General features: G+C 39.6%; 1 protein-coding gene across 1 annotated transcript in view; it reads right to left on the bottom strand.

Annotated features, from left to right (window-relative positions):
• Window positions 1-12,516, bottom strand: part of HMGCLL1 (3-hydroxy-3-methylglutaryl-CoA lyase like 1) — a 47,270-nt gene that overhangs the window by 8,412 nt on the left and 26,342 nt on the right. The window contains exon 9 of the mRNA XM_069973417.1: window positions 7,261-7,386. Coding sequence (XP_069829518.1) covers window positions 7,261-7,386 — 126 coding nt within the window. The remainder of the gene's footprint in view (window positions 1-7,260; window positions 7,387-12,516) is intronic.

Raw genomic sequence — 12,516 nt, 5'->3', positions numbered from 1 at the left:
TTTCTCCATCTTAGGGACAGAGGGGGCGAGGTGATTCTTTAATGTTTTATTTTTACGAAAAACACATTGTGGTTTTTCAAGGATTTGGTCTTTTAATATGGGGTCGTCCCTCAAAATCCCCCAATTATCACTCAATATTTGTTTTATGTCTTTGTGATGAGTGTTGTATTTGGTAATAAATAGAGTGTCTCTATTCGCATTGGTCCCTATTTTCTCTGGATCCAGTGGTAACAAGCAGGTCTCCTGACTAAAACTCAGAGCTTTGTTATAGGCCCCCCTAACTAGTGTTGGAGGGTACTTCTTTTCTATAAACCTATTTTGTAGTGTGGACATCTGTTCCTTGCATTTAATGGTGGAGCTACAGTTACGTCTAATTCTTTTCATTTGTCCAAAGGGGATATTATTTTTCCAGCTGTTTAGATGGCAGCTATTGTAATCTAAATAACTGTTGGCATCAACCTCTTTAAAGTGCGTGGCGGTTTGGATTAAATTATTTTCAATAAAAACAACCAAATCTAAAAATACTACCTCTTCTTTACTAATATGGCTGGTAAATTCTAATCCCCATTGGTTCTGATTCAAATTATATATAAAATCATGTAAACTATCCATTTCCCCTTCCCACACTAAAATGATGTCATCAATAAAACGTTTGTATAAAACAATGTTGGGATGGTCTATGTGTTTTTCAAAAGCGCCCATGTATAAGTTAGCAAAGCATGGGGCGAATTTAGTCCCCATGGCAGTCCCGCACTCTTGTATAAAAAACTTTTTGTCATATTTAAAATAATTATGTGTTAAAACAAACAAAATGGCTTCCAAAATAAACTCTCTTTGTTTGGGGGGCATAAGGGGATCCTCACTTAGGAATGTCTCAACCGCCTGGATGCCTTTTTGGTGGGGAATATTACTATATAGAGAGGTTACATCAAGTGTGGCCCAAATATAGTTACTTTTCCAAGTGAAGTTTTTTAAAATAGTAAGTAGGTGGGTAGTGTCCTTAAGATACGCAGGTAGCGATAGGACAAATCTCTGTAGTTGACGATCAATATATTCTGATAAATTTCCTGTCACAGAGTCCATACTAGCGATGATGGGCCTGCCAGGTGGTTTCTCTCTACATTTATGAACCTTAGGTAAAAAATAAAAATAAGGGATAGTGGGGTTAGGTGTATAAATATAGTCTTTTTCACGTTTGAGAATACAGTGGGCATCATGGGCCTTGTTGAGAAGTTCAACTAATTCATTGTTAAACCGCTTGGTGGGATCAAAATCTATGTGTCTATAGTATTTGGTATCGGACAAAATCCGAATAGCTTCAGCATTATAATAAGTATAGTCCATAATGACCACCCCTCCCCCTTTATCTGCATTTTTAATTACTAAATCTTGGTTCCGTGAAAGGTTAAAAAGTGCATCTGTTTGAAGTTTGTTTAGATTTCTAGCATGTCTATATTTTTCCTTATTCATACGTTTAAAATCCCTCATTGTTCTGTTTAAAACAGAACAATGAGGGATTTTAAACGTATGAATAAGGAAAAATATAGACATGCTAGAAATCTAAACAAACTTCAAACAGATGCACTTTTTAACCTTTCACGGAACCAAGATTTAGTAATTAAAAATGCAGATAAAGGGGGAGGGGTGGTCATTATGGACTATACTTATTATAATGCTGAAGCTATTCGGATTTTGTCCGATACCAAATACTATAGACACATAGATTTTGATCCCACCAAGCGGTTTAACAATGAATTAGTTGAACTTCTCAACAAGGCCCATGATGCCCACTGTATTCTCAAACGTGAAAAAGACTATATTTATACACCTAACCCCACTATCCCTTATTTTTATTTTTTACCTAAGGTTCATAAATGTAGAGAGAAACCACCTGGCAGGCCCATCATCGCTAGTATGGACTCTGTGACAGGAAATTTATCAGAATATATTGATCGTCAACTACAGAGATTTGTCCTATCGCTACCTGCGTATCTTAAGGACACTACCCACCTACTTACTATTTTAAAAAACTTCACTTGGAAAAGTAACTATATTTGGGCCACACTTGATGTAACCTCTCTATATAGTAATATTCCCCACCAAAAAGGCATCCAGGCGGTTGAGACATTCCTAAGTGAGGATCCCCTTATGCCCCCCAAACAAAGAGAGTTTATTTTGGAAGCCATTTTGTTTGTTTTAACACATAATTATTTTAAATATGACAAAAAGTTTTTTATACAAGAGTGCGGGACTGCCATGGGGACTAAATTCGCCCCATGCTTTGCTAACTTATACATGGGCGCTTTTGAAAAACACATAGACCATCCCAACATTGTTTTATACAAACGTTTTATTGATGACATCATTTTAGTGTGGGAAGGGGAAATGGATAGTTTACATGATTTTATATATAATTTGAATCAGAACCAATGGGGATTAGAATTTACCAGCCATATTAGTAAAGAAGAGGTAGTATTTTTAGATTTGGTTGTTTTTATTGAAAATAATTTAATCCAAACCGCCACGCACTTTAAAGAGGTTGATGCCAACAGTTATTTAGATTACAATAGCTGCCATCTAAACAGCTGGAAAAATAATATCCCCTTTGGACAAATGAAAAGAATTAGACGTAACTGTAGCTCCACCATTAAATGCAAGGAACAGATGTCCACACTACAAAATAGGTTTATAGAAAAGAAGTACCCTCCAACACTAGTTAGGGGGGCCTATAACAAAGCTCTGAGTTTTAGTCAGGAGACCTGCTTGTTACCACTGGATCCAGAGAAAATAGGGACCAATGCGAATAGAGACACTCTATTTATTACCAAATACAACACTCATCACAAAGACATAAAACAAATATTGAGTGATAATTGGGGGATTTTGAGGGACGACCCCATATTAAAAGACCAAATCCTTGAAAAACCACAATGTGTTTTTCGTAAAAATAAAACATTAAAGAATCACCTCGCCCCCTCTGTCCCTAAGATGGAGAAAAGTAGATCTAGTGATATTACTAATAGTTGGTTAATGGAACCAGGGAGTTTTAAATGTGGCAGCTCTAGATGCAAATGTTGTTCTCACATTAGACATAAAAGGAAGGAAATACAAATAACGGATGAAAGAGATCCTTTTATTATAAAACAACGTTTAACATGTGAGACAAGTTTTGTGATCTACATGTTAGAGTGCCCTTGCGCGCTCAGATATGTAGGTAGAACAAAGAACACCCTAAGACAACGCCTCAATAAACATAGGTTTAATATAAACCATGGTTATCAACTACACAGTGTTTCACGACACTTTTTAGAACACCATAATAGTGATTCTAAATTATTACATATTACCCCAATAGAGAGAATCCCACAGGATGACTACAAAAATCTGTGTCATAAAGAAATGTTTTGGATCTTCAGACTCAATACGCTCAATCCTCATGGCTTAAATGAGTCTTTAGAACAAGTATTTTAATCCACTCACTACACACATAGGTTATTTTGACAAAATCATAGATATTTATTTAACATATTTATATCAATAGAACTATTGTCATTATTATCATTATAAAGATCAGTACTTATATACGCATGTGTATGTATGTGTGTGTGTGTATGCATATGTGTGTGGATGTATATATGTATGTGTATATTTATTTATAGATGTGAAAATGTAAGTGTACGTAGGTGTGTATGTGCATATGTATATGTGATCATGAAAGCTAGCACCTATATATGCATATGTATGTGTGTGTGTGAATATGTATATATATGTGTGTGTGTGTGAGTATGTGTATTTATATACACATACATGTGTGTAAGTATGTATGGTTGTGTATATATGTTTATATGTTCATATATGTGAAAGTGTTATTGTATGTGTACATATATGAATATGTGTATGTGTGTGTGTGTACACAGATGTGTGTTCATGTGTGTGTGTATGTGCATGCGTATGTGTATATGTGTGTACATGCATGTGTATATGTGCACTTATGTATATACTTACATTCCACTTTTATGGATTATTAATAGTTGTTATAATGTTTTAGGAACCAATGTGTGGAGATTTTGCACTTTTAAAGCTTAATCATGACTCTTGAATTTTATAATAGATAGTTATTGATATATATTTATATTCATTTATGTATATATTTCTACATAACAAAAACTCTCTGAATGTATATATATCCAATATGTTTTTTAGCTATAGTTAGTATAGTTTAGTTATTATAAGTATAAGCATATGTATTATATAAATAGTTAATTTTTCTACCTGTTAATCCACTGTGTGGAACGCATGTGAACCGCATCCACCTTATCCGGAGTTACTTCCGGTATAGGTGGAACGCATCAGTGGAACGCAATACTCTCCGAGCTCTGAGAGTTGCGTAACGTCACATCCGGCTGGACCGGAGGCGCCAGTGAATGACGTCATTTCCGGTCTAGCGCGGGATGTGACCGCATACCGTCTGAACATGTGAGTAGATACACAGTATAAATACCACTTGTTATTTAATATATGTTGGCTTGATAAAGGTGGGTGTTATCCCACTGAAACGCGTTGCCATAATAAACGGAACCTTTGGAACCTACGAGGTGGATTCCACTGACCTTTACCTTTTACAGGCGCCTTGGAGGGGGTTTGGCTCGAATAACTTCAGCCTTTCCCCCACTGTGAAGTAAGTGCTCCACACCGTGCTTACGGTTTATTCCCTACAATATATGAGTCCCTATCTCTGAGCGCTGCATTTTTTGCTTTTTATTTTTCCCATATATACACCGAGGTGGTCTCCCCTTCTCGGGTTATGCTGAGCGCCCTCCTTGTGGATGTTACATTTTAACAGAGACTGGTGATTAACTGCGATCTTGGATACTGGTGTAGTGGGAATAGGGAGGATTCCTCCTCACACCCACATACACCGGGTAAGTCCTTTTCCTCTTCATTTCCCCCATATATATCCTTGGATGAGCGCTGTCCCCCCATTTGCACCTTTAAGGAAGAAGGAATTCTTTACAGGTTACTAAATAAAGCCTGGTGTAAAGATAACAAATTCCGTAATAACCATGTCAGGATTCATACACAAAATTCTGATGTGTTTTTTATTTTAGCGGCACTAGTATCAGCCATAGGTGTGAGGTGCAGCACTCTATTTCTTCCCTGAACCGCATTTTGTTTCTCTCTTTTCTCCGTGTTTTGCACTCCTCCTGGTGAGACCCACATGACCGCAATTAGCAGGAGACACCTGAGTGCACATGGTTTTAATCCCTCCTGTTTTTTCCCATTCTGTTTGCTGCAGCTATGGTGAGTGTAATACCTTATCCAGACTTGTGCTGTTTGGGGGCGACCTTCTACGCCGGCGGTGCTGGCCGGGCTCTGGTGTGGTGTTTTTGGGTCTGGTCCTGTGGCATGGGGGTCGCAGGGCCATCCCATGGCCCCCGTTCCCTGGCTGTGCGTGCCTGCGGGGTTGGTGGCCACTGACTGGCACGGTGTGGACTTAGTGTAGGGACCCATGTGTATCAGATACCGGCACGAGGTACATGGGGCAGTATGGCTTGATCAATTCATACACAAAATTCTGATGTGTTTTTTATTTTAGCGGCACTAGTATCAGCCATAGGTGTGAGGTGCAGCACTCTGTTTCTTCCCTGAACCGCATTTTGTTTCTCTCTTTTCTCCGTGTATTGCACTCCTCCTGGTGAGACCCACATGACCGCAATTAGCAGGAGACACCTGAGTGCACATGGTTTTAATCCCTCCTGTTTTTTCCCATTCTGTTTGCTGCAGCTATGGTGAGTGTAATACCTTATCCAGACTTGTGCTGTTTGGGGGCGACCTTCTCCGCCGGCGGTGCTGGCCGGGCTCTGGTGTGGTGTTTTTGGGTCTGGTCCTGTGGCATGGGGGTCGCAGGGCCGTCCCATGGCCCCCGTTCCCTGGCTGTGCGTGCCTGCGGGGTTGGTGGCCACTGACTGGCACGGTGTGGACTTAGTGTAGGGACCCATGTGTATCAGATACCGGCACGAGGTACATGGGGCAGTATGGCTTGATCAATTCATACACAAAATTCTGATGTGTTTTTTATTTTAGCGGCACTAGTATCAGTCATAGGTGTGAGGTGCAGCACTCTGTTTCTTCCCTGAACCGAATTACAATAACAGAATGTAAACATGTCTGGGGTAAACTCAGGGATGTTTCTGTCAGGAGGCCAAATTAGTTTATTGCTCACGGCGGCAGCTTTGTAGAATCTCTGAAGGGCGGCATGTTTTATGCAGTGGCCATAAATTATACTGTCTGTTCACACCACTGACTTCATGTGGGAAGGGGAGTCAATGTATATCTATCCTAAGATGGAAATAAATGATAGATTATGCGGCAGATATGCTATGGATCCACAGCCGAAAGTTTGCTTACGTTATGTGTAAAATAAGTATCCAGCCATGCGGAATCTCAGAAACTATGTCGGCAGTCTCCGAATTCTAACTATCCTGACTACATTCCTCTATCACAGTGCAGATTTTAAAGGTGCAATCCTATTATTTCCATTCCTTACATTTGATCACCCCCATCTTTGGCCAGCAGAGCCAATATTCCTTGTGATTTTATGTTTATGTGACCTAAAGTGCTTACATTTGCTTTAAATGTGGAGTTTTTCAAAATATTTAATTAACTGACATTATAAATTTACTTTATTGGTGCTGATCTTATGTATAGACCTAAATGTTGTCATTAAACGCCTGTATATTACCCTTTCATTTGATATCTACTGGAAATTAACACACTTTTTGTAAACACAGTAACACACTGAATTAAAAGGGCTCCACGCTACCCGGCAACTTCCTGGCCGGGCAGCGCGGACCGGAATGGCGCGATCCGGGACACAACGCTGGAACCGGGGAGGTAAGGGGACGTCATTGCCCTCATGCACCTCCTCCCCGGCCATAGGCAAGAAAGCCCCCCAGCCCAGAGTACCCCTTTAAGGAAGAAGGAATTCTTTACAGGTTACTAAATAAAGCCTGGTGTAAAGATAACAAATTCCGTAATAACCATGTCAGGATTCAGGCAGGTATTGACACAGGAAGAAATGCTAGAAAATTGCAGCTCTGTAACTTGGGACCAGTGAGACACACAAGTGATGCAACATTTTATGAAGGTGGATTTTTAACTACAGATGATACACATATCCTTTAATGTCATAATTAATAAAGGCAACAACAACAACAAAAAAAGTATATAAAAATGTACTGGGGATACTGGGGATATTACCGTATGAATCCCAAGGCCATTTAGCATATATAAGACATCTTCTGTAGCCACATTTCCTGTTGCACCATTGGCATAAGGGCATCCTCCAAGTCCAGCAACAGCGCAATCCACAACACTGACCCCCATCTACAAACAGGATGAAAAAGGTGACTGTTTTACATAATGAAAAAACAGAAAGCGCAACAGCAACTCACAGGTGCAAGAGCTTACCGTATATATTCCCCATAGTGTACACATGATAAAAAACTGCTCTGTAGATCATAAAAAATGAACAATTTATTTGATCAAACAGAGTGTACCATGTCACCATGTTAAGGTGTCCTCAGAGACATGGTCGTACTCAGGACACTTAAGAACACCTTAAAGTGGTGACATGGTACACTCTGCATAATCAAATAGTTTGCTAAGATCCTCATTTTTTATTATCTACAAAGCAGGTTTTTATCGTGTGTACACTGGGGGGAGTATATACCGTAAGCGCTTGCACCTGTAGGTTGCAATTGCACTTTCTATTATTTTTTTTTTTGTCTGTACTAAAGCCACAAGCAGCGTGCAACTTGTAGTGTGAACAAAGGCATAGATGTGCTGCCAATTTTTACTTTTTTACTGTTTTACACAATGGGGGAGATTTATCAAAGGGTATAAAATTTAGACTGGTGCAAACTGCGCACAGCAACGAATCACAGCTCAGCTTTCCTTTCAGCACTGCCTAAAGCTGAGCTGTGATTGGTTGCTCGGGGTAGTTTGCACCAGTCTAAATTTTACACCCTTTGATAAATCTCCCCCAATGAGTCACATGCTCAGAGAAGAGGAATTTAGCAAAATACAGAGATAATTCCATGACATTATAATTAGCTCCTAGTGACATAGAGAACTTTATATGTTGTACAACACTTCCTTTTACACAGACTAATTATCGTTCAGGAGCGTTGCAAGAAGGCACCCAGGGGCAACAGGCTAGAGATATCTGGCTATCGCAACCGAGGCTCCACGGACTCTTGTTTTGCATATTTAAATTTTTGGGGGCATCAATGGAGACTCTTGATTGAGTACTTCATTGGAATTTTTTCACTGATCTCCTTGAGTTCAGTGATTACTGTGTTTTAATAAATACTAAAGTGCCTAGCGCAAGTAAACATGTACTGTAGTACTATAAGTGCAACAATAGGTCTCTTTATATATAATTGCATGCTGTATGTCCCTATAAATAGAGAGTCTCAAAAACCAACGTGTTTCAGGAAAGTAAAGCGTTTGCCTTTGTCAGGGTTGAGGTTACAGAGAGGGGCTCCATCCTTCATGGGTTTGGCACATTCCATCTTACACATTGAGAGTTCCTTTGTCCACCTTTTTGCAATCTGCTTTTCTTGATAATAAAACCTCATTCCTTATTCCTTGTTGGCACCTCTATCTGATTCTATTTTGTCTTCATAATGTGGTTTCATTGCAGTGTTTCATGCAAATCAGCTAAAGTTTGCAATTTCCCTGTATGCAAATCAGCTAGAATGTGCGATATCTCTATATGCAGATCAGCTAAAATGTGCAATATCATTAGAGTCCAATAAATTTTGTCCCATATAGTAGCTATGCTCTTTTAGTTACACAACTGTGTAGCTATATATTGTTCACCTTTATTAGATTAAAAATATCTCAGTTACTTGAGAATATTACAAAGCTCAACCTACAAGACCACTATTTTATTTTATTCTATTCTAAAAAAGCAAAAAGCTCAGAATCGGCATTCAGGCCCTTTGGAATTAATGTGTTTAGTAAAAAAAATGTAGCGACTCTCAGCCCTAGACATGGCTTCCACAAAATTCCCCCCCCCCCTCCAATTTTTTTATGTATGAAGGAACTTTTTATCGCCAGAAATGGGGAACTGCTATGGGGACCAGGTTCGCGCCCAGTTATTCCAACTTGTACGTGGGGCAATGGGAAGAGGGCACCATTTTCCCCAATGGCACTAGAGTCGCGAACCTGGCCCGGTGGCATAGATTTATTGACGATATCATATTTATTTGGACAGGAGGGGAGGAAATTTTAAAGGTGTTTTTAAAAGAATTGAATAAAAATGATTTTTATCTGAATTTTACCCCAACATACAGTGCCAAAGAAGTTCATTTTCTGGATCTTACTATTTATATTAAGGATAAAAATTTTTTTACTAGAACCTACCAAAAAGATACGGATAGTAATAGCTACATTAACATGGCAAGCTGCCATTTGCCCAATTGGCTTATTAATATTCCCAAAAGCCAATTTATTAGGTTGCGGAGGAATTGTACAGTTATCGAGGACTTTACTAATGAAGCACTACAACTCCAAGAACAATTTGCTAGTAAAGGATATAATAAAGAGCATATGCAAAACACCCTCCAAGAAATAAAAGATACCCCTAGGGAACTATATTTACAAAACGGTTCCCCAAAAATATCCAAAAGAGATAAGATAATAATGGATAATGGTCTGAATATGCCCTTTATCACCACATACAATAAACAAAGTCATCTACTAAAACGCATTGTAAAAAAGCATTGGGATATTTTAAAGCAAGATAAGGTTGTAGGGGAATTACTACCAGCTTACCCTTCCTTCATATTCAAAAAAGCCAGCAATATTGAAAACTTAATAGCTCCCACAACAAAACAACGGATTGATGTCTCTAATAAACCTAATGTATTAGCCCCTCTACCAAAAGGTTTTTTTCCTTGCAAAAAATGCACCAGTTGTAAAAATACTAATAACCCTAATAGTAAAAATGAGATTATAAGTACGGACGGTACTGAAAAAGTCACAATAAAAACACATATTACCTGCAAATCAGTAGGGATCATATATTGCATTCAATGTCCATGTAGAAAACTGTATATAGGCCGCACTAAACGGCAATAAGGGAAACGTATACAAGAACATCAATATAACAACCGTAGGAAATATAGGCCATCCATTATCACGTCACTATGCAGAGTGTCATGGTGGATCATTTCAGGGATCATGGTTTGCAGGGATAGAAAAAATACAACTGCATTGGAGGGGGGGGGGGGGATTTTGTGGAAGCCATGTCTAGGGCTGAGAGTCGCTACATTTTTTTACTAAACACATTAATTCCAAAGGGCCTGAATGCCGATTCGGAGCTTTTTGCTTTTTTAGAATAGAATAAAATAAAATAGTGGTCTTGTAGGTTGAGCTTTGTAATATTCTCAAGTAACTGAGATATTTTTAATCTAATAAAGGTGAACAATATATAGCTACACAGTTGTGTAACTAAAAGAGCATAGCTACTATATGGGACAAAATATATTGGACTCTAATGATATTGCACATTTTAGCTGATCTGCATATAGAGATATCGCACATTCTAGCTGATTTGCATACAGGGAAATTGCACATTTTAGCTGATTTGCATACAGGGAAATTGCAAACTTTAGCTGATTTGCATGAAACACTGCAATGAAACCGCAGCATGAAGACAAAATAGAATCAGTAGAGGTGCCAACAAGGAATAAGGAATGAGGTTTTATTATCAAGAAAAGCAGATTGCAAAAAGGTGGACAAAGGAACTCTCAATGTGTAAGATGGAATGTGCCAAACCCATGAAGGATGGAGCCCCTCTCTGTAACCTCAACCCTGAAGAAGGCAAACGATTTACTTTGTTGAAACGCGTTGGCTTTTGAGACTCTACGGGAATCTGTAGAGGGAGAGAGTGACGTCACTCGGTTCCGTAAACCTTCTTTTTTTTTTCTCAGGGGGATTAGCCGCCGGCCGGGGCATCCCTATCCAAACAGCTTGGGAAAAGAATTGCACATTTCTGCATCATTGGACCTTGGAGCAACGCCAACGCACCAGATCTCAGTCTGCCATTACCACCAACATTGGAGGACTGCTACGCCTATGAAGTTTTTACTGCTTGATTTCTACAGGTACATTCATCTGTTTTACAGTGATATCTAGCATAAAACTATAAAAGAGTTTTATCATTGCCTTTTTAAGTACTACAGATCATAATATCTATGCTTGGCACTTTAGTATTCATTAACAGTTTCTCTTTTATTCTATTTATAGGGACATACAGTGCAATTATATATAAAGAGACCTATTGTTGCACTTATAGTACTACAGTACATGTTTACTTGCGCTAGGCACTTTAGTATTTATTAGTAACTTATTTATTTTGGGGAGAGAAGCGGGTGACTCCCAGCCTGACAGCAGCAAGACTATCATAGCGCTGGTGTTTGTGAACTTCTGTTTTGTGGGGACTCCCACACAGTTGGTTCTTTGCATGATTACTGTGTTTTGTTGGTTGATTTGTCATTGCCCCAACTAGCCAGAATCCTGCTCCACACTGACGAGGGACAAATACCCCGAAACGGCTGTCTGTGGATGGAAGCCTGCCTAGGCAAGCCCTTGTCATGATCGCAATACTCGCACCTTGAGTTAGACGTTGACAATAAGGGGCCACCCTGTTGTTTCCCTATTTATGTTCCAATACTCGCAACCCGAGTGGGACTTAAGAGGTTATCTATCAGGGTGGTGTGGTGCTCTCCCCATCATGGAGACACCCTGTGGCAACAGGCTACAGATATCTGGCTATCCCGTGTTTTGAGACTCACAACCAAGGCTCTACGGACTCTTGTTTTGCATGCTGCAAGAATAGCACCTGTGGTCGATAATCGAGCTGTGTAAAAGTGACGGCAATCAGCTGATGATTGTGAGCTCGCCTTTAAAATTTATTGTTATTGACCGCACATCTCCCTTTGTTAATACAGTCAGTTTGCAGAGAAAATGGCATCTTCTAGTGATAGAATGGCCAGATATAGTCCTTCTCCTCATTTACATACAGTACATAGAGCAGGACATCCTACAAAGTCATCTGAAATGACAGTTACACTTCAGTCAGATTCACATTGCATTTTTAAGGTATGTTCACACTGAGTAAAACAGGCGGAATTCCACGGTGGAACTTTCCCGCCTGTCTCAGTGTCCCATAGCCAGTCTATAGGAGAGCACACGCTCCCCCGTTGCCGCCACTCTCCGCTCAAAGAAATGACATGTCCGCCTTCCACGGAATTCCGCCTGTGTGAACATATCCTTGAGGAGTAACCTGATGCCTAAATACATAAGTAGTATGTTAAAGGGACTCTGTCACCTCCAAAACACCTGCTAAAGGAGTACCTGCTAGAGGTACTCCGGGCTGGGGTTATTTTCAGTGTACGGCCAGGGAGGGGGTGGATATAGAAGCCGCCGGTCAGTTACCTCCCT

This window comes from Dendropsophus ebraccatus, chromosome 6, assembly GCF_027789765.1.
Source record: "Dendropsophus ebraccatus isolate aDenEbr1 chromosome 6, aDenEbr1.pat, whole genome shotgun sequence".
NCBI classification, from domain to species: Eukaryota; Metazoa; Chordata; class Amphibia; order Anura; family Hylidae; genus Dendropsophus; species Dendropsophus ebraccatus.
The sequence above is the reverse complement of the archived record's forward strand: the minus strand, read 5'-3'. Positions and strand labels throughout refer to the sequence as shown.